Consider the following 23409-nt stretch of genomic DNA (forward strand, 5'->3'; position numbering starts at 1 on the left):
ACACATTTCAAACTTCTTTAGAATCGTCCAGAAATAAACGCCAATCCTCTGGGCGATATGTTGATAGACCTAACAGCAGCAAAAGATCAGGAATGTTGTTGTTACAATTCACAAGATCATAGTCTTCGCTAAAGTAAGGAAGAATATTGTGTTCTCTTGTTCTATATGATGTTGCAGTAACACCAGGCTGAAGGCAATGTTTTTCTCTTAGTCGCAATGCTAGAATCTCAGATGATTTTTTTTGACAAATTTAGGTCACGAATCAAATCATTCAGTTGGCTTTGGGAGAATGCTTGCAGTGTAGAACTACATCCTTCAAAATCACTTTCGTTTTTATTGTCACTAGCACTTTCATCTGATATCTCAACGTCATCGTCAATATTTTGCGAAAAGGTACATACTGGTAAAGGTAAATTTTCACTGTGCAGTATCGGCGCCTTTGCTGACTCTACATTAGAGTACACCCAATTGCGCTTTTTGAATCTATTCATGCCTTTAACATTCACAGCACAAAAATAGCAATCATTAACATGATTTTTTGGTTCACTCCATGTCATGGGCACTCCAAATTTGAGTCCCTTTCGTCCGCCTTGGCCCCAATAACGAAGTGATTCCAAACAAGTTTTGCAAACTATATGTGGGACCCATTTTTTATTCTGTTGTCCCAGATTTTTGGCAAAATTAGCCTGATACAAATCTCTCACTACATCTGTGATATTTCTTCTCTGTGATGGTAGACAATATATTCCACATATATAGCAAAAAACATTTGGGTTGTTGAAACACTTACTACGTGAGGAACTCATATTTCCAATGTATTCACATTAAACGCATTTCGCTTAGTTATACTACAAAATTCTACGTTAAGAGATATATGGCCTAGTAATGATTCATAAGTTGCCTAGCAACAATTTACAAATAAATAAATAAGTTTCTTAATGGTGAATTTAAGCACATTATCAAATTTTGATATTACCGAGAAAAGCGTGGAGTAATTTTACCTCCTACATTTTCCATGGTGTGTTTATTTTTATAACTGGAGTCAATTCAACTGAACCAATCATACATTTGGCAATCACAGTTGTTTTGTGTGCTGAAACTGTTACTAAACTTTATGCCGCAAAATAAAATATTTTTTTTGTTCCCCAGTGTTATCAACTGCCACCTTGTTTAATGACCTGTCCTACAATACGCTTTGGGTGAAAATAGATCGCAAGTTGCGCATTTCCTTTTTCACGCTGGATTACAATGCAAGTCAAGGAAGGAGTTTGGACTGCTCCCTTGAATGGGGAAGGAGGGTGAATGAAGTTGGTTGAAGCAAAGAAAAGTGACTTTTTTTTTTACGATGTATTTTACACAGCCGAACCAGAATGAAAATTACAGCCCTGCCTTTATTTTTTTTGTCTGGTACCTAGAGAAGTTGTGTTGTTTCTCCCGAGAGATCTAATCTTACCAGTTAATCTTGTAACAGACAATGCTCCAGTAAACCCGTATAAAATCCAACATTCATTCTGCCCGATTATCTCCCGACTTTTGCTGGCACCAGTCTGACTGGTGTCAAGATTCTTCGAGTTTTGCTTGCAATAAGCTCGAGATTGTTTTCCTTTCCATTGGTCTCAGTGGAAACTGGTTTCTCATGAACTAGAATTGTAAGAATTTCCTGGAAAAGCAACGACTGTGCACAATTGAAACAAAGTAACATTATTTTAAATTCTCTTTTGTGAAAACTTTCTCATGTTCTATTTTCCTTCTCACAACACGCATCCTGTGCATAACAGGTTGTATAACTACCAGGATAAATGGTGTTACCATCTCCTTGGCATCTTTGTGTCCGTTTGAGCTCCCTTTAAGCTGAAAATTGGTGCAAATTCCAATAACGACCCCTTCGAAATAACGACCCTTTTCCCGGGAAATGTGAAAGGTCGTTGAATCGAGAGTTGACTGTAGGTGTAATGGAATGGCGAATATGAGAATTTTGATTAAAAATGTGAAAAATCCTGATGTGATGGAAAAAAGTTGATGTGTTTTCCGTGATCAGTATTCGAAATACTTCCAGAAACACGTACTGATTTGGAAACATCCACTTTTTTTTGGGGGGGGGGGGCTAAAATGTCGACCATTGTAATCTTACAGATTCCAACCGATACCAGTACTGTTGCTTAAAAATTCTAACAGTTAAAAGTTGTTGAGAACATTACTTAATATTAGTGTGTAAGTACTCTGCTCCAATAATGTGCATCAATTTTCCATGAGTTTTGATTTAAAATATTCAAGAATTACATCAGAATATTAAAATTCGTGTTATGTAATCACATAATCCAGTTTTTTACACAGTGTTGGTGCAAAATAAATGAAAACTTTGAATTTTGCATAATTCCCAGTATAATTAGACTTGACGAAAGTGTCATGTGATAGTTTTGCAGACCCTGTGAAAAACCAAAATGCTGGATAAATATCCAGTAAATAAATGCAAGTATCAATAAATAGATTCTAAGCAGTACTTTGCGAAAACTGATACCACTACTACGGATACATTGGCATCAATATCGACTCAGCCCTAGTTTCAAGATTTGAGCTGATTATGTTTGCTAAGTTGATAATGCTATAATGATGTACTATAATTATGCATTTCCCCCTTTATTTTCGACACTTATGATGGTTATGGTTGAATGCCCCTGATCGTTTAAGAGTCCAGAACATCAATATAGGGACTGCCATTTTTCGTACCACAGCTGAATTCTGTGCCATGTTCTGGCACATGTTTTTTGCGGAGGTTAATACGGAGTCACATATGTGAAGTCATCTTTCACAGCTGCTTTAACTCTTGTGTTGTGCTATACCTGTTATTTCTGACCCTGTCATTGATGAATCCCCAGAGGTGAGGTGAGGCCAGGCTAAGGGAGCTGGGTAACCTTCAGAACCTCTTCCAATCCACTGCCAGGGAAAGGTTTTATTCAGGCAAAGACACATTTGCAACGCGAAGTGTGCCAGAACATGGGACAGAATTTGGGTATGATACGAAAATGACTGTGCCCATACAGATGTTCTGGACTCGTATGTATGTACGTATTCATATAAAGCATTCAACCATAACCATCGTTGTGTTGAAAATACAAGGGTCATTCAGAAAGTAAGTTCCGTTTGTCAATTAAAAGAACACAAAATATATTTGGTCTAGGAATTAATTCGTGCGGTTGTTACGCACACATTGAAGCTGTAGTTCAAACACAAAATACATAAATGCCTTAAGAAAAATATTGTCCATCGCGAGCCACCACTTTCGCCCATCTGTCAGGCAAGTTACGGATTCCGTGGCGAAAGAAGTCCTCATCCTTTGAAGCGATCCAGTCAGAGACCCATTTTTCGATATCTTCTGAAGAAGTGAACCGCTGTCCAATCAAATCGTTATTCATGCAATCGAGCAAGTAGTAGTCCGAAGGAGCAACGTCTGGTGAATACGGCGGGTGGGGTAAAACTTCCCATCCGACATTTTCTAAATAGGTTTTGACCGGTTTTGCGACATGTGGGCGAGCGTTATCATGTTGAAAAATAAGTTTATCATGTCTGTTCTCCCATTCTGGTCGTTTCCAGGCCAGAGCTTGCTTCAAACGCATTAATTGTCGTCGATAACATTCTCCATTAATAGTTTCACCCGGTTGCAGCAGCTCATAGTACACCACACTTTTCATATCCCACCATATGCACAGCATAACCTTTGCACAGTGAATATCTCGTTTCGGTTGTGATGGACCTGGTTCACCTGGCTTCACCCAGGCCTGTTTTCGTTTCGGGTTCTCGTAATGGATCCACTTCTCATCGCCAGTAACAATGTGATGCAAAAACCCCTTTCTTTTCTGTCTTTGAAGCAGCAATTCGCAAATGGTTTTTCGTCTTTCAACGTCTCTGTCTTTCAATTCGTGTGGAACCCAATGTGACATCTTTTGAATCATTCCCATGGCTTTGAGGCGTTTGGAAACTGTTGTTTGATCAACGCCTAATGCTTCTGCAAGTTCTTACTGCATTTGACACGAATCCTGATCGAGCAATGCTCTCAATTCTTCGTCTTCAAATTTTTTTGGCCTGTCCAGGTCGCTCTTGGTCTTCCAGGCCGAAATCACCACTTCTAAACTGTGCAAACCACTTCTGACACGTTCGCTCAGCTAGCGCATGGTCACCATACACTTCCACCAAAATACGATGACTTTCGGTAACACTTTTCTGCATGTTTAAGTAATGAAGCAGAACACACCGCAAAAACACTTTATCTGGCACGAACTGTGCCATGTTCAGTTGACTACAAAATGCTGTTGTTGACGCGTCAATCAACTGCCCTATACTATGAACGATGCGCGCTGACAGGAGTTTTCAACGCATATGTGGATACACGGAACTGTGGGACGATACGCTCGTTACGCCATCTCTTGTCCAGGCGCACGAATTAATTCCTAGACCAAATAATAGAACAAAACACTTTGTTGTACACTGAAGTATGTGCATTGGATTATGTTTCAATTAATCGCCATACCTGTTGAGACACTTATCATAACGAGACACCATATTTTGTATGCCCATATCGAAGAACGATGCCACCAAGTGGTAACAGCTTGTTTCACCGCATTGTCATCCTCAAAGCTCTTGCCAGTAATGAAAGCTTACAGGTGCAAAAGGAGATGAAAATCACGCAGGGTGGGGTCTGGGATGTACAGGGGATGAGGAAATGTTTCCCAGCCAAAGTCTGTAAGGAGTTATTGCGTTGCAACCACCGTATGGGGACCAGTATTGTGGTGAATGAACACAACGCCACAGCTCAACATGCCACGTTGCTTGTTTTGGATTGCACGATGCAATTTTCGTAGAGTTTTGCAATATTTGTTGGCGTTGATGGTTTTGCCGTGCTCCAAGAAGTCCACAGGGAATAAATAGACCTTGTCTGTCCCAAAACACTGTGCACAGGACCTTCCAAGTGGTCAGAACTGGTCTCACTTTGGTCTTTCGTGGCGAGGATTGATTGATTAATTGATTTGATGTTTTAAGTCCGCACAGTAAGGCTAATCGTAACTGGACCTACAGTTTAAAGTGTGATCCGAACCACTTGTGCCTCCACTGGGTATCGAACCCGGAGTCCCCTTGATTACAAGGCGACGACGCTACCACTGCACCATCGGGGAGGCCTTTTCATGACGAGGACATGTGCCTCCACTCCATGGACTGTCGTTTTGTTTCCGGAGTCTCATGCAGTACCCATGTCTCGTCCCCAGTCACGGTGCAATTTAAAAAGGTCATCACCCTCCTCACAGTACCATGTCAAAAACGGTAATGCACTCCCCATTTGGTTCTCTTTGTAGTCTTCTGTAAGTGTGGGACCCAGCGGGCACACAATTTGCGGAAGTTCAGTCTGTCTGACACAATTTCATGAAGCAGCAACCAGGAAATTTGTAGAAAATGCACAGACAGTGTTGTCAGGGTGAATCGTCGGTTCTCTTTAATCTTCTCTTCCACAGCATGGACCAATTTGTCTGTAACCAGAGATGGCCGCCCACTGCGTTCCTCATCATGCACATTGTTCCGTTCTTCGTTAAACTGTGGCACCCATCTCCGTACCATTGAGGCACTCATGATCTGTTCACCATACATTTCACCAATTTGACGGTGAATTTCAGCTGATGACACATCCCGTGCATTCAAAAACCGTACGACTGAATGCACTTCACACGCAGCAGGTGTTTCGATTTTCTTGAACATTATCGCAACCCACTACGAAGCGTCTGCATTTCCGTCTTCTCTAACACTGACGTCTCTGCCTTGCCAATGGGTCCAACTACTCGGCGCACGTGCCAACTCTTGCGATTACAGTGCAGCTGTGGCATAAATTACAAACGGAACTTACTTTCTGGACATGCCTTGAAAAAGGGGGTACGCCCACTTTGTGATCACTCTGTAGATGTAGAAAAAACACCTAATTGAAGATGAATAATAGTGGTACAATTTTTTTTTTGCATCAACTGGGTCCTGACATCTAATATTATCAGTGGTAACACTGTTAAGCCTTGTTTACTATAAAGGTTTGCCTTGATCAGCATTTTAATGATTTATTAATATTATCAGTATGTTTATCATTAATTAATGCAATGTTTGAAATTATGTTATTTTATTCCAGATCCTGAATGCACGAGGAAGTTTCCATGCAAACTTACCGAACGGCATATCGCACATGCAGCGTGGACTTATTGAAAGTGACTTTGCTGTTTGCATGTCCTTGTACAATGCATATGATTTACTTTCTATTCATGGGATACGTTCTTTCCTGGATTCATTACAAGGTAAGAAAGAAGATTTGTTAATTTATAAATTAATGAAAATTATATTTACATATTTTATGCATTTTTTTTTTGTAAAAAAATTACCTTATGCCTTTGGCTGACATGAATTGCGATCAGCAGTAATGTAACTGTAATGTAAATGTAATTGTATTGTTCATGTTGAACATTTCTTTCAGTAGCTTTATGCTAATCACAACAATGAAGGGACACTCACAAATGAACACCCAGAGCTCTTAGTTCAGACAGCAAATATAGAAGAAACAGAACATATCTATCATAATAAAGAAGAATGCTCGTTATTACTGGATGAGGGCTGTATCAAACAGTTCGAAATATTCTGTCAAAATTAAATATGCTGCAGAAATACCAATTGAATAAATTAAGTGTAAGAAGCATTGTTTATCACAAATATTTTTTTTTATTAGTTGCTATAAATTGCTATAAATTTTCATCGTAAAGCTATAAAACAGGTACTCACGTTTTCTGCGAAGCTGTTGTAAGTAAAATTAATAGAAATTTTACTTACAACAGCTCCACGGAAAACGTGAGTACCTGTATGTATGTATGATATGAACAGTATTGGTATTACTTCATCTGATACTCTTTCGAAGTCATGTGACAAATACAAAATTTGAATAAAGGCATGAGAAACTATATTCGAAAACTAGATTTCTTCTGAACACAGAATATCCTGAAAAACTACATTTCTTCTGAACACAGAATATTCTTTGATATGAATGTGTTTTTTATTCTTTCATGATGTTTGGTAGTTTCCCAGAACCCTTTCAAGTTAACCTTACCCAAGTATTCGCTAAATTTGCTACTTATTTGGTATATACAAGAAATGATAGGGTATGGTGCAAGATATTGTACTTTTAGAAATACAGTCAACTCTCAATTCAACGACCTTTCACAGTTCCCTGGAAAAGGGTCGTTATTTCGAAGGGGTCGTTATTGGAATTTGCACCAATTTTCATCTTAAATGGAGCTCAAACGCACACAAAGATGCCTAGTAGATGGTAACATCATTTATCCTGGTAGTTATACAACCTGTTATGCACAGAATGCGTGTTATGAGAAGGAAAATAGAACATGAAAATGTTTTCACAAAAAAAGAATTTAAAATAATGTTACTTTTTTCAATTGTGCACAGTCGTTGCTTTTCCAGGAAATTCTTACAATTCTAGTTCATGAGAAACCCATTTGCACTGAGACCAATGGAAAGGAAAACAATCTCGAGCTTATTGCAAGCAAAACTCGAACAATCTTGACACCAGTCAGACTGGTGCCAGCAAAAGTCGGGAGATAATCGGGCAGAATGAATGTTGGATTTTATACGGGTCTACTGGAGCATTGTCTGTTACAAGATTAACTGGTAAGATTAGAGCTCTCGGGAGAAACAACACAACCTCTCTAGGCACCAGACAAAAAAAAAAAAAATCAGGGCTGTAATTTTCGTTCTGGTTCGGCTGTGTAAAATACATCGTAAAAAAAAGTCACTTTTCTTTGCTTCAACCAACTTCATTTCCCCTCCTCCCCCATTCAAGGGAGCAGCCCAAACTCCTTCCTTGACTTGCATTGTAATCCAGCGTGAAAAAGGAAATGCGTAACTTGTGCGTTTCCCAATGCGTATTCTAGGACACGTCATTAAACAGCGTCGCAGTCGATAATCATTCGGATTTGGAATTGAATTTCACTTTAAACTGTATATTTAGTCCTGATTAGCCCATCAGCATAAAATGAACTGAAAACAAGCTTTATGAAACTGTGTATTTTCACATATCAAAATGGTAGATCGTTATTTACTCGCACGTTAATCGGCGATTTAATGTTGGTTTTAGGAGTATTCTCGGTCAAACACCCACCCCTCCAATCGTTTTCCCCTTGAATAATGTCTTTTTAATTGGTCTCAGTGACCATTCCTACATTGAATACTTTTTTTTTTTTCTTCACATGAATGGTTCTGAAGAAAAGCAAATTCAATTTACAGATTTGCTTATCAGAAGGCGCAGAACATGAAGTTATTTTAACTCTTGTTTTCCTTTCTGGAGATCGAATTTCCTTATCGTCAAATCAAAACAGCTTTGCGAGATTACTTTTTCCTTCGCGCTGGATGAGTCATCGCTGTTATCAGCAAGCAAGAGCTTTGAAGACGTTAGACAAAACACTGGCACCAGCTGCATTGTAAAAACAAGGAGACCAGCTGGAAGTTCGAGTAACAGGTGGTGGAAGAGAAAAATCCCAGCATTTTAAAGATAACGCAACTGTCCAAGACGGAACTTTTAACAGCAGTGTAAAGAAGAAAGAAATGACCCTTGCTTTACGTTTTACCATGCAACAGACAATAATACGGGCAATATTTCTATGCAGACAACAGCATATAAAAAAAGGGACCTGAATTCTGCAATTATCAACATTGCCGTGCACACCAGTGGCGGAGACCGAGCTGGGGAAAAGGGGCGGGGGGAGGGCCACTTTTTTTTTACCCAGCGTCGAATAACATGGGTACCTGGGGGAAACCCTGGGGGGTAAAGGCGGTCAGGTGCGTGGTGCTGATCACATCACATCACCACCACTCACGACCGGATCAAGAAAGTGTGGGGCGTTACCCCCACACCCCCTATACGCCTTCATGGCGTGGTGCTAAGCACAGGGGAACACTTTACCTTTTACCTTTACCTATGGTTTTTGTTTGTTTTCAAGAATATATCCAGAACTGGTTGCCCCATTTTAGATGTCAAAGGAAAGGAAGAGGGGTGGGTCCTTTTCCACCCTCGCCTGTAATCAGCGCATGTGCACACAGGAGCAAGAAAATCGTGGCTGAAACAATCGGCATCGCCCCCCCCCCCTCCCGTTTGCTCACAGGAAAAGAGGGAGAAGTCAGTCAGCCAACGGAACACTTCTTTTGGCAGGTATTACGACATCGACACAATTAGGAAAACGTATGAAGTTAGAAACGGGAGTTATGATGCACGTAAGATCGAAGTAAACTTTTGTGGAAACCTGGATGACAACGCATTAAGCGGGTTGATGATCTTTAGTTCGCCTATGTGGTTTTGATTATCTCTAACAGTTTCGCTTTTTTATGAAGTGTTGCAGGGAACAAAGAACACGCTTTGAATGAAAGCGGTTATCGGAAGTTGTCTGCTACAAGGTCGACCTGCTGAACTCTAGGTCAGAGCTGGACAGATGGGCCAGACTTCCAGGCACCACGCATCTGTATTTACGAACATTCCTGCGATCTTATCTCTCGTGGTGGTGTATTTATCTGTGAAAGAGCTTGACCTGCCATACACATTGGCAAAGACTGCAAGTCCAGCAGTCATTTCGGGCTGCTCCCCCGCAAGTTTTCAGCAGCTCTTAGAACAAGGAAACAAGTCAAGTCGATTTAAAATAACATCCAAGCACATTCGATCTTCTCTTCTCGCTTATCCAAGAGCAAACATGGCACATTGGGTAGCGGCCGTCTGGTGCGAGGTAACATTGGTGCGCTTGAGGAAGGGGAGGGCAGAGGTCAAGTGCTATTGGATATCACTCAAGCATGGTGTGGTGGTGTCTATTTTTAGTTCAGACCCAATTGTGAGCGGTAGAGCGCTCGTAAAGGGAATGCGTGGAGGAAAAAAACGACGCATTTTTCGGCCGATTTATTTCAATTTTTCAACTTTTTTTTCCAAATTTTTCTAAATTTTTCACGGTTCCCGGGAAAAGGGTCGTTATACCCGGGGTCGTAGAATCAAGAGTTGACTGTATGGTGAAGTTGTATCTGGCATAAATAAAATAGTGGTATATTGTGGAGCTTAACAATCATATCAATCTCTGATGTTGAGAGGGTGTCGAAATATTTGATGTAATTCATTTGTTTTCCAGGTGCTGTGAAAGGAGAGAGGGGAAATCAGGCCATAAGTAAGAGGTTGGCCAATGACAGGGAGCTGGTGTCGCTTCTAGATGAGTTGCATGACAAGTATGGATCAAATGAACTACTGAACCCATGTCCCAATACATCTCAGGTATATTTCCACTGTTTTATGCATGTAGACACTATTTTAGGTTACAAAAAAATTGAGAGTTGTATCACTTACACTCTTATTCCTGGGTATTCCCAATGGCATAGCATTAACCCCAACACATTGTAATCAAGGGATCACAGTTTTAATTCCTGGTGGAGGCATATAGTGGTTTGGATCCCACTTTAAACTGTACATTCAGTCCTGATTAGCCTATCTGTGCATTGCCGGCCTCCGTGCAGAGTCATTAGCACAGTGTGGTTTGAATCCCAGCCTGGGCATGGGTGTTCATAATATCATCAATCATCACTCATCCTCCTCACAGTTAGCCAAAAGTGACATACAATAACCTAATTCAATCAATTAAAATAAACTTTACTTTTACTCCGATACTGATACATTTGCATTAATATTAATCCTGCTTGGCTGTAGTCCTAGAACTAAACAGACTTAATATTACATTTTTGGAATATTAATGTTACCAAAATGTCCCACACCATGCCCATGCGATCGTGATTTGGGCTCTGGCTACGGGACATGCACAGGTTCAAGTTTCCTGGGGGGAAGCATAACAGCTTTCCTCCTGAGATTTCGGCCTGTGTATGGGTCATGTGGCCACCCACTATCTTGAGGAAATTGGGAAACTGCGAATGAGTAGCGTAAACCCTGTCATGACGACTTGGGGGTTTGTCGTGCTGACCACACGTAACCCCATAACTGATTGGATGATCTCCCACCTTGGGTGAGTGAGTAGGATCAGGTGGGAGTGAGCCCAGCAGTAGTCATTAGGTAGGGCCGGGCCCTCAATGAGCTGTTGCACCACGGATTGTAATGTTACGAAAATAGTGTTTTCCACAGTTCTTTCCATAAAGTGACAAGACGTACTTAATAGTTTTTGTGTGCTGTTTTTTCTGCAGGTTATTAACTCCCAGGCGAAACCCTTTGAATTTGGCCACCCGAAGTTAGAACGTCTGAAAGAGATTGTAGTGAACCATTTTGAATCCTTCAAGAACAAAGAGGAGACCACTCGAGTCATTATCTTCAGTCAGGTAGGACTTTTGAACAATGCTATCACTAAGGTATATAATTGTAGACAATTTTCTGTCTTCATGAAGGTCTGTTGCTTAAGGCTGTGAAATTTTTAACTCTGTATACAACTGATATTAATCCAAGCTAATATAAACTTGCAAACATTGTTCAAAGAATCTGCATTAATGCATGTGAACATGGGTCTGATCAAGTTGTCTAAGATCTTTCTAAACTGAGAATTTTTTGAAGCAAATATTATATCACAGAGTGAATTGGTTTTAATTTGATGTCTCTAAACATCAAATGAATGATGAGAAATTTTTGGTACTTTTAGACTCCTAGAAATTGCACCTACACAATCGTGCACGTTACATTTTAGTTACTAGTATAACAGAACATTCTTATTAACACATTCTCCGCCACGTCGTTGATAATGACCAAAACTGTTGCACACACCAATCACGCCATATTGGTCATTATGACTGAAACATGTGGCTTGACTCTGTTGTTAATAGCATGCTGTCGGTCAAGAGTATAACAATCATGTGCATATGGCATGACCAACAAGGCGTGCGGAGTTGAGTGCTCGTGAAAGTGTTTTTATGACAGATCATTAGATGTTCAGTTGCAGTAAAATTAATTTTACATCAGCTCGATCACATTACAAATTATAACTATGTGAGCAATGTGAAGCAAAACCATATTGGTAGAGGCACATATTTTTGGTAAATAAAAGAAGCAAAATTTCGGTACAAAAACAGAGTTGATTTCGGGTTCAAAAGCGGTAAATAAAATAAAATTTCTGTGTTATAGCAGTGAATAATCACATCAAAAGTGCTATACAAAATGACATTTTGGTTTTAAAATTGTGAATATAATCCTAAATTTGATTTCAAACTGCACTTATTACACAAAATAAACTTATCCCTTCTAATAGCACATTTATGTAGTTACCAGAGTATTAAGTTTATTCCTGTGTAAAGGGGTCCATTTTTGTATCTCAAATATTTACAGCAGAATTAATCAATTTTCCGTGAATTGCATAACTCACAGGATACTTCAGACTTCAGAAAGTGTCGCGCCGGGTATATAAACTGTAAATTTCGTGTTTAAGAGTATATTTCGCATTTTGCAGTTTATTTCGCATTATTTCGTGACAAAACAGGGTAGAAAAATGCACCTCACACCTTTCAGAAACATTAAAAATGAACATTACAGCATGTTATTTCATATTTCGTGTTTTCGTCAAAAACTAAATTTGCATGCCTCTACATATTGGCGATCACATTGTATAAAAGAGTAATACTATAGTGCGCGTCAAATCTCCTGCATATGGCGATAGCCAATAGCAGCGCACTGCAGCGGTGCCATGTCGAAATCTCACACGGAAAAGAGACAGCGTGGTTGAGCGAAACGCCTTGTCACGGAGAGCACGGAACATTAGATAATATAACATATAATAAACTTAATGGGAGAAAAGAACATACCTGATTATGCCAGAGGGACTGCATAATTGTTTCAATATTCTCAAGGTGGAAGTTGTACAGCCTTTGTAAGATATTTTGTCCCGTGAAGAGTATGTTATCTTTTTGGCAGTAGAAAATTCGCCACAATCGTAAATTTCAAAGACGGTTCTACGAACTACGTCTTTTTCAAAGTCATCTAAGTTTGTCGTTCTTTTTTGGTACGTTAATGTGCTTTCCAGGTGATTGAAACATTGGAGCAGGCCCCGATCCACATTGTTTTGCCCCCGAACACATCCGAGAAACGGTAGCTTGATTCACACCACACGCTTGAGCTGTTAGAGCCTGGCAGTTCTTAAAGTCGATTTTACTGCTCTCTTCTTCACTCGAACATTTTTTTTAAAAAAAAAATTGTACACCTAAAAAATCACCTGTCGTGCCTGGCTTCGTACAACACTGCATTGTTCTCTCTTCTCTCGCTATCACTACCACTTGGTTTAATCAACGACATGCTGCACACACACACACACACACTAAAGACGTGGGAAAAATGAACAGTGACGGTATCCTCTTCGTCAATTTCTCCTTCTACCATCACTGGGAACGAACCTGCTCTGTTCCCTTCGCTAATCGGAAAGTTTCGGAATGCGACAGGAACGAAGGGAGAACAAAAACGATACAATGCAAATACGTTTATAATAACATTGCTTCTACAGAGGGAACGGTATAAGCTACAATCACGCTTGTTTTTCGTACATACTCGCAAAATCATTATCTTTCCATCTGTTGAACTACTGACACTTGAAATAATCTATTTATATCCGAGCGCCAGGTACACGATTTAGTGGCGAGGTGAAACAGGTTCTGAACTAGGCAACGCCGCACGTCTGTGATTCGCTGGTGCTGTTCAGCAGTTCAAGGCCATATGCAGGAGATTTGACGCGCACTCTAGTGTAGATATATTCTGTGGCTTCTTCTGATGGAAGCCGGGGTTGTTAGGAGTTTGATGCATGTCGACCTTGTTGTTTTGGAATAATTTGCAGAATGTTTTGCATGTGAAACCAAATAAAAACTTAAAATGACGAACTCCAGCCTTTTTCTTAGAAATTTCGATGACTTAGCGTATTACGTTTAAGGCCTGAAAGATAAAAATCCTAGTAAGGAAGTTGATCCTGACTGTTCTCTAGCTGAAAGCAGTGCTACGAGAATTGGTACAAGGTCACATTTTGGGTGTTATTTTTCTTACACTTTGGCGCAGGAGGAAAAATTTGTGAAACCACCATGGCAGAGAACGTGTTAATTAATTAATGAAAAGTCTGGAATAGGGCTGAACCAACACCCACACTGGCACCAATGCTTGAAATTTGTAACAATTATAAGTTGTTCAAAATAATCATTAATATTAGTGAATGAGTATTCCACTGCAATTATAAGCATCAATTTACCAGAGTTTTGATTTAAAATATTCAAAATTTACATCAGAATATGTAATCACAAAATACAGTTTCCTCACATAATATTAGTTCAAAATCAATTGAAACCTCAAATTTTGCATAACTTCCAGGATTATTAGACTCCAAGTATTGTGTGTCATTTTTGCTGACCCTTCGTATGATCAAAATGCTGGAAAATATTAGTTGGTATCAGTAAATAAACTTCAACCAATACTTTCTGATGTCAAAATCACTGTTATCAGCAGATACCGATATATTGGCATCAGTATTGGCTCAGCCTTAGTCTGGGATTGTTATTTAAAAACACTTTATTTACTAAATATTGAGTTGGATTTTGTTTACCAATGCCAGCTAATACTTTTCCGGCATTTTGGTCTTTCGCTGAGTCCACAAAAACACGACATGACACTTTTGCAAAATCCAATTATCCTTGAAGTTAAGCAAAATTGGAAGTTCCTATTTCTTTGGCACTCATATTGTGTGGAAGAACTATATTTTGTGATTACTAGGGCACGGATTTTTATGTGGTAAAAACATATAAAATATTTATGTATTTATGTGCTGAAATAGTGAAAATATGCACTTATAAAACAAAAATATGTGACAATTTTTTTTAAAAACAAGGAAGGAAAAACGGTCTTACCTTTACAAGCTTGCATTGCAGTGGGTGGTGAATATCATCCTTAGGTTGTCAATTGTGAAAGAGTGACTATTGTCCAAGAACAAGGCTTTGTAATACAAAAAGGTGCACATTACAGGTTGTCAACTTTGCATATTTAAACAAAGCCAGTTGTTTCACAGTGAATCCCTCTGGAAGCTGGTGTGTCACAGTTCAAAGCAGCAGCTACAATGCACATGGCTTCCTTGAAATAGGGAATGAGCTTTTTGTTTTCAACTTGGCAATTTAGGCAATTTAATAGGAATGGTGGAGAATTCTCCCCATCCTCTGGCAATGTACCAATAACGACATTCACAATTTTTCGGCCAGTCGAGTCATGTGTCTCGTCAAATCCCTCCCAAATATCTGCACTACCGCATTTTTCGCGAATTCTGTTCACAGTTTCTTCGAAACATTTTTACAGGTAGACTTTTCACAGTGTTGATTCATCATGCATGCTTAATCCCGTGTACTTCGACAGAAATTCATTTAGATGTGGGTTCTTCAACTTTGTTAAAGATATATCGGCTGCAATTAAAGTTTTGCACAAATCCATACAATACACTCCTTGTGAATTACCGTGAATTTCTTGAGTTGTCGCAGGCTAGTCATTAGATTTTCATTTGTTGGCTTATAATGTGTATGTACTTTCGAAATTTAGAATTTCATGCAACTCTTCGCTTGAATCAATATTCAAAATAAAAAACTTATAGGAAATCATTGACTTATTCAAATGCATTGAATATTGAATCAACCCCAGAACTCACCACAGGGAGGTGGCTGCACCTCGAGTTCCACCCTCCCACCCAAATTTCACTTAGCCTTGCAGCTAAGTATTGCTTTTTATTTTCAAATGTTGGTAAGTTTTTCCTTGCATCCAAGTTGGCGCGTATATAACCATCCCTAGATTTTTCACCGCACACTTTTGATGATGCATCTGTTATTAGCTTAACACACCTTTCGACTGGTTGAGTGTGGCAAGGAAAGTGGTCAAACGATATTGCACCTTTTGTTACTACGTTCAACAGTTGTTCTTCAGACAAATGTTTTGTTGGGGGGAGGGGGGTGTCTGTCACTGTAGAATTAAACCAGTCTATGAGGTCGACATAATCTTCAGCGTCAAAATTAATTTTGAGTATTTTGAAAAGTCTATTATTTACATTTTTTTTCTGGCATTAAGGATCCTTTTGACAGCTAACTCCCTAATGTGTTGACGTGAATCTGTTAACATTGCTATAAGAAGATTTTTCCGGATGTCCGAAATAACCATTGTCTTATAATACTTTATCAATAATAATCTTCACGGGATTAGGAAGTTCCGTTGAAATTTTAATTGTATTCCATAAATGTCTTGCCCCATTTTCTAGTCCTGGCTGAGCCTTTATTTCAAACCACATATGTGAGTAAACTTTCACTACAAATTCTGTGAGTATTTGTAGATTCTCTGGGATTTTCTGTTGCCACATATAATCTCAGAATACGGTTTGCTGTCATCAACCACCTTGAGTGTGAAAGTTTTCCGGGATTCCTTTCTTCTAGACTTTGGAACAAGTTGCCTTTCCGATCGCCTGATACATCTTGAACAAATATTGTTGGTTGTTGCTTAGATCATTTTCATCTACGCAAGGCAAATTCATTTAGATTGATTCAAAATTAACAGTGGCCATTTTCTCACGATCAGCAAGGCGAGAACCGATTGGTCCTGAGTAAGTATAAGGACCCTTTGTGAGGCCATCTATTTTTGTAAGATATGTCGCAGTGGTAGCTCATTAGCGTGTAAAAAGCAAACACTCCACTGTAATGGTCTGTTTAGATGAGTTTCCATCAACCGGATCACTCCACCTTTGCAACCGGTATTGACGTTAGTCCCACCATATCCGATAACCATTAGTTGAGATAAGTGCACATTATGAGTATTAATGTAGCTCATAATTCCTTCAGCAATATCACTTGTGCGTGACCGTGTGAGAGCTATATGTCCGAAAAACAAACTTCCTGGTTTTTCAATTAACGCTACGTGTTCTTCTGTTTTAATACTCCGGCTACCATTTTCCAGGAACATGGTTTGATCTTTTCTCCCATCAAAGTAGAGGCCTTTAATAGAAGCTATCCCATCTTTTTTATCTTGTTGAAATTGACGTCTATTTTTATTCACTTCTCTTCGAATTTTATTTTTATCCACGACTAAGGCTGCATCGTCTTTTGAAATAAGGTTTACATCTTCCAAGATGGCATTTGCTATTTTAGCTGCAGCGCAACTACACACACCTGTCAAATCGTTGGCTTTTGCCGTATGGGCCAGAGGAAGTCTTTTTTGAGAATTATTATCTGTCAGTTTTGGTTGCTTTACAAGGGAATAAGACCACATGAAATATTTATCATTTGAAACTGTACTCAAAGAACTGTCATTGTCACTAGATACCAAAGTTATATTAGAGACTTTGTCATCACAGAATCCACTGGGACCTGCTACAGGTTCGTTAATCACGTTCTCAAATTTTGGCTGACACACTTTAAATTTTCTGTCCATGTTCTTTTTCAGCCGTTACCTGTCTGTGTATGTTACCAATTGCCATCTTTCTTTCACTTCTCTGATCTTCTATGAATCTCCATTCTAATTCAGGTATCTTCTTTGTGTTCTCGCAGTTGCAGGTTAATCTGTTCAAACATTTACAAGAACAAATATCAAATAATTGTTTGGCGTCATCTATGAATATTTGTAATTTTTTATTTAAAAATGTCGTCTTTCTACTTTTGAGTGACTTAATAACTGTTTGACATTTATTATTGTACTGTACAATCATATCCACTATTCTTTTATGGGAAACAATTGGAAGATATGCTCTATTTCAAATATCTTCAAGTTTTGTGCCAACAATGTCAGCAACCGATCTTGTTTCTGGCTGCTTGCTTCCTTCGCCTTTTAGCTCCAAACGAACACTTTGAAAACATCGTATCATGTCTTCAAAAGTTGGCAACACGTTAGTTCTTTTCCGGTAAAATGTCTTTTTTGGTTCCGAATAAGTACATACTAACATTTTCACGTGTTTTCTTTGACATTGTTAATTAGTTCAAAGTAATGACATTTCAATTAAACACACAAACTTAATTATTATGCAGTATGAACGAATGCACACTAGTTAGAACACAACTTAATACACAACACATCCGAACAGCAGTGCTGACAAACATCAACTGATTTGTGAATATTTAAAGGTAACTCATTCATAGACCTAAACGTGTTTTAACTTGACTGTGTGCACTGTTGCCAGCTTGTATGTAAATTCTGTTAGTATTTCAGGCAATATAATAAAATTATATTTTGTTAACAGGGTTAAGGTGAATGTTTTAGAATAGTGAAAAAATATCTTTTAAGTATTACTGGGCTAGTTTACTAGCCTTTCCTTACTATCCTGGTGAACGTTTGGAAAAATTGAAATTTTCAAATTTCAACTTCCCAGGGGCCCAGCTAATTTTTGTTTAAAAATCTTGTTATTTGGTGAGGAATGTAAGTGATACTAGTCACAACTTTTCCAATATAGCCATAGTTGAATTTCAAAGAAAAAAATTTTCGGCCCACCCTACTAAACATGCTCTATCATTGAAATATTGATTTTATGTGAAAACAATTAAAATATGTAATTTTATGTGCTAAAAACTTCTGTCAGGGTGTCCCAAAACACATACAAATTCTCAGAGGTCTGCTAGGCATTTAAAAAATATATGTAAACACATAGCAGTGATTACATAGGTACTTTAAAATTCTGATTAATTTGTTGAATATTTTAAAGAAAATCTGATAAATTTATGCTGATAATTGGAATGGAATACTCACCAATTAATATTACTCAAAGGACCTCCACGATGGTGCAGTGGTAGTGTCGTTGCCTTGTAATCGAGGGGTCCCGGGTTCAATACTCGGTGGAGGCCCATAGTGGTTTGAATCCCACTTTAAACTGTAGGTCCAGTCCCGATTAGCCTTAATGTGCTCAAAGTGGACTTCAAACACAAACTCAAACAATAATATTACTCAATATTTTGAACAACTTTTAATTGCAACAATATTCAAGCATCAGTGTTGATATCGAGAAAGAGTATCTGTTGAAAGTGGTATAGGTTCAGCCCTGTTATCAGAATTGACTCAGTTCTAGTAATTTTGTTACCAGTAGTAATCTACAGACTGTTCACAGGAATTCCAGTTTCTAAAAAATAGATACTGATTTTCAAAAATGCTGTTGTCCGTTCGTAAATCATCAGCCAATCTAAGACCAATTTCCTTAATACATACACAAGTATACACACATGCATTGCACTGAAGTTACTTGGAATGATGCTTTGTATTTTCTCCTTCCAGTTCCGTGATAGTGTGAGAGAAATCCATACAATGTTGGTGAGGTACAAACCTTTAGTAAAGCCTATGGTGTTCCAGGGGCAAGCTACCCATGGCACTAAGAAGGGGTTTTCTCAAAAGGAACAGTTGCTGGTAGGTTCAGATGGGTTTATTTGGTATCAAGAGTGTCTATTTAGTATGTTTTAGAATGAGTACATAGTCGCAAATATAGATTTTTTTAAACTATTGTAACACTGAAAATTTGCTCAAAGTAAAGAATGTAGTATTTAATGTGTTAAACCACAACATGGTGGTACAGTGGGATGCACAAGTATTTCTTGGTAAATTGTCCATAACTCTTTTCTTTAATTTTTCTCTTGTGTCCTGTATGTTTTTAATGTGTATGCTGTTGCAGAGGTTGTCAACAGATTGTTTGGTGTTTTGTTCTAATTCCTTAAGAACTCTTTGCGTAAAACAAAAATAATGTACCAGAAACAATAGAAAAATTACATGTATGGAAACTATGTTAATTCTTAATACAGTGGAACCTCAATTTTATGGTTTTTCTTGTATGTACGCATTGCTTGCATTATAGAATTATTTTCCTGTAGTTTACGGTTATTACAAGCATAAGAAAACAGTTTTTCTTTGTGACGTTTCAGGAGAACACACGCTTCTTTCATCAGACATTTATTTTCATTTTGACTAAAGATACAGTTATAACAATGGTTAGTAATTTTTTAAACAAAAAGAATCCCTTATATAATGAATGTTGTCAATGTTACATTGTTGTAATATAGCAACTTAACTGTGAAAAAAGCAGTCTGTTTTATTTTTATTTCAGATTTTTTAAAATTATGAATCCCAAATATCATCAGGTAATTCAAATTCATCATTGTTTTCACAAAGTTTCTTGATGTTTTCTGTTACATTAAATTTTAAAGATGGTGGCTTACTCCATTTGTGAAAAAGAAAACTCCATACTGGATCTATGTTACCATTTTCATTATTTAATTTATTCCAGTGTTCTTCTGCAATGAACGAAGCTTCCCAGACATTCAACTCTGTGTTTCCCGTTAATCTTTTTAAAACCCTTCTCTTTTTAATCAAGTGCTTCTCTTCGATGATATGAGTTGACAAACCTGTTCTTGGGTTTAGATTTATAATGTCCAAATCGTGTTCGTGCCAAAAAGAGAAGGGTTTTAAAAAGATTAACGGGAAACACAGAGTTGAATGTCTGGGAAGCTTCGTTCATTGCAGAAGAACACTGGAATAAATTAAATAATGAAAATGGTAACATAGATCCAGTATGGAGTTTTCTTTTCACAAATGGAGTAAGCCACCATCTTTAAAATTTAATGTAACAGAAAACATCAAGAGACTTTGTGAAAACAATGATGAATTTGAATTACCTGATGATATTTGGGATTCATAATTTAAAAAAATCTGAAATAAAAATAAAACCGACTGCTTTTTTCACAGTTAAGTTGCTATATTACAACAATGTAACATTAACAACATTCATTATATAAGGGATTCTTTTTGTTTAAAAAATTTCTAACCATTGTTATAATTGTATCTTTAGTCAAAATGAAAATAAATGTCTGATGAAAGGAGCGTGTGTTCTCCTGAAACGTCACAAAGAAAAACTGTTTTCTTATGCTTGTAATAACCGTAAACTACAGGAAAATAACTCAATTTTATGTTTTTCAAGGTATCCAGTAGGTTAAAAACAAAGAAAAATGTAGGAAAATGTAAAATTGGTAGAATTTTATAACATTTTTTATTATGATGGGAACATCAAGATTGAATGTATAATGCTTGGATGTAACATTTGGGTTTCACTATAATAGTTTGTTATTTCCATACAGTATTAACATACTTAGAAACTAGTGACAATTCGAGGTACTACCAGAGACTGGACCCAGTCTTTGTTGGCCACAAACGTGATGTTGAAAACTCAATGTCCACAAACTATTTGGAATGGATGTCATATACATAGAGATCAGTAGTGACTGGAGAGAGACCGAAGTTGGCTTTGTAGTTCAGTGGTAGAGCATTGATCAAAGATCAAATCGTGATCACCTGTTTCAGTCTCAAATCTTCACTAACTTTTCAGTAAGTTAATGTTAATCCTCTGTGTGCCAACATGCTATTCTAATAACCAATCAGCATTTAGAATGAAGTTTCACATTGTAATATTTATGACAGGTTGTTCAGAAGTTCAGAAGTGGAGCCTACAACACCTTAATATCAACTTGTGTTGGAGAAGAGGGCTTGGATATTGGAGAAGTGGATTTGATTATCTGTTACGATGCCAGCAGGTCACCGATAAGAATGGTTCAGAGAATGGGACGGACTGGTCGCAAAAGGGCAGGTCGGATTGTGGTTCTGGTGACAGAGGGAAAAGAAAAGCAGGTACGGAGAATTTTATTACAATTCTGTGTGGTTTATGTAAGTATATTCTCTCGTACTCCACCACTCCCCAATGGAACTCAATGCCCTTACCATGCATCACTCAGTGAAAAGTTACATCTTTCATTACGGTTTTATATGTGAGTGTGTGTGAGTGAGTGAAATAGTTTCAACTAAAACAATGTACTTACTGAGATGTTCTGTCTTTTGTCCATCGGTACATTTTGGTATAATGCGCAAATGTCGTCTTGAACCACTTTTAAAAGTGAATTGTTAAATATTTCTATGAAAAAAAAAAAAGGAGAAAACAGCATCATTTTAGGTGCAATATCATTGCTCTGATTGCACTTAGTTACGTGTAGAACAGCCAGCTCATTAGCTGAGAGTATTCAGTCTTGCCACCAAACTTTCCAGTTTCCAAGTCCCAGGCTGTCATGTGTGCTCTTTCCAAGTGTCCTTTAATTTGATCTATCATCACTATACGACGCACATTTTTAGAAGCGATATCGGGCGGAGCTACGGAAAGCATGTCCTTGGCGACCAGCCAATGGCAGGAGTGCAACGTTGTACAGTTAGGAGACTGCGGCGCGCAAGATAAACGCTGTGTTCTGTATTTTTTCTTGCGCGCAAAAAGTTCGGTTTAAAACTCGCCGGTTTAAGGTTAATCATAAGATGGGGCACGACATTTTGAACATGACCGTCAAAGTCCCATGAATTTCCGTCGCCTACAGCCGGAGTTATCGCCTCTCGAAGAAACACGGGAAACAACGTATCTCTCCACACACACACAATGACCCTTTTCGTTTTCCATATGTTTGTTTTTTTCGTTGCCACCTTGTTGACCCCGCTGAGTTGTTGTGTCTTGGTAAAACTATGGGTGTCAAATTCGGCTGAATATACACAATAACCGTTCATTGTTGTTGGCGTTCACGAACATTGCGAGTCAGTTAAGTCAGTTTGAGTTCTGCGTTTTCGTAACAAGGGCGGTGTAAGATAATAATACTCGTAAGCCACCAAGAACAATTGTGAGAGGATTCAATACAGCCCTTATTGATTGATTGGTTCGATTTATTTTACTTCGCTTTTCTGCCACTTTTGGCTAATCGCGAAGATGAGGATGGGTGGTGATATGATGAAATTGATGAAGGGAAACTTACAAACACCTATGCCCGGGCCGGGATTCGAACCCGAGAACCCTGGCATCGTAGCGCGCTGTGTAATACAGCCATTATGTTCGATAGTTGTGCAATAGTTTGTGTTCCGTGAGTGTTATTAAATAATGTCACGCCGGCCCCTATGGTGCAGTGGTTAGCATATCGCGATACGACGCCAGGGGTCCCGGGTTCGAATCCCGGCCTGGACATGGATGTTTATGAATGTCCATTCATCAATTTCATTATATCATGACTCATTCCCATCTTCGCAATTTGCTAAAAGTGACAGAAAAGCAAAGTAAAACAAATCAAATAAAATCAAATTAATAACGTTGCTCTCGAAACGTAATATATTACGTTCACAAGACAGAAATCTTACTTTTAAAGTATATTCTTACTTCAATGAATTGGCGTCGGTAGAAGTGCTTGCTGAAACAGTGTTTTCTGAGAGTCGAGAACTTATGGCTAAAGCGTGTGGTGTATTTGTTTTTACTGTGTTGCGTAATATAAAACAGGGTAAAGTATCTACCACAGAAATCGGTGACCCCCTATTCAAATCTCCTGGGAAACATGCCAGAAAAC

At 38.3% G+C, this 23409-nt stretch overlaps 1 protein-coding gene across 2 annotated transcripts in view; it reads left to right on the forward strand.

Annotated features, from left to right (window-relative positions):
• The window catches only part of Fancm (FA complementation group M), a 117888-nt gene that overhangs the window by 33149 nt on the left and 61330 nt on the right, over positions 1-23409 (forward strand). For both annotated transcript variants that reach the window (XM_083142450.1, XM_083142451.1), the window contains exons 9-13: positions 6158-6320; positions 10188-10327; positions 11242-11373; positions 19283-19411; positions 21470-21676. In XM_083142450.1, coding sequence (XP_082998576.1) covers positions 6158-6320; positions 10188-10327; positions 11242-11373; positions 19283-19411; positions 21470-21676 — 771 coding nt within the window. The remainder of the gene's footprint in view (positions 1-6157; positions 6321-10187; positions 10328-11241; positions 11374-19282; positions 19412-21469; positions 21677-23409) is intronic.

This window comes from Lepisma saccharinum, chromosome 21, assembly GCF_977018435.1.
Source record: "Lepisma saccharinum chromosome 21, izLepSacc3.1, whole genome shotgun sequence".
Classification (NCBI taxonomy): domain Eukaryota; kingdom Metazoa; phylum Arthropoda; class Insecta; order Zygentoma; family Lepismatidae; genus Lepisma; species Lepisma saccharinum.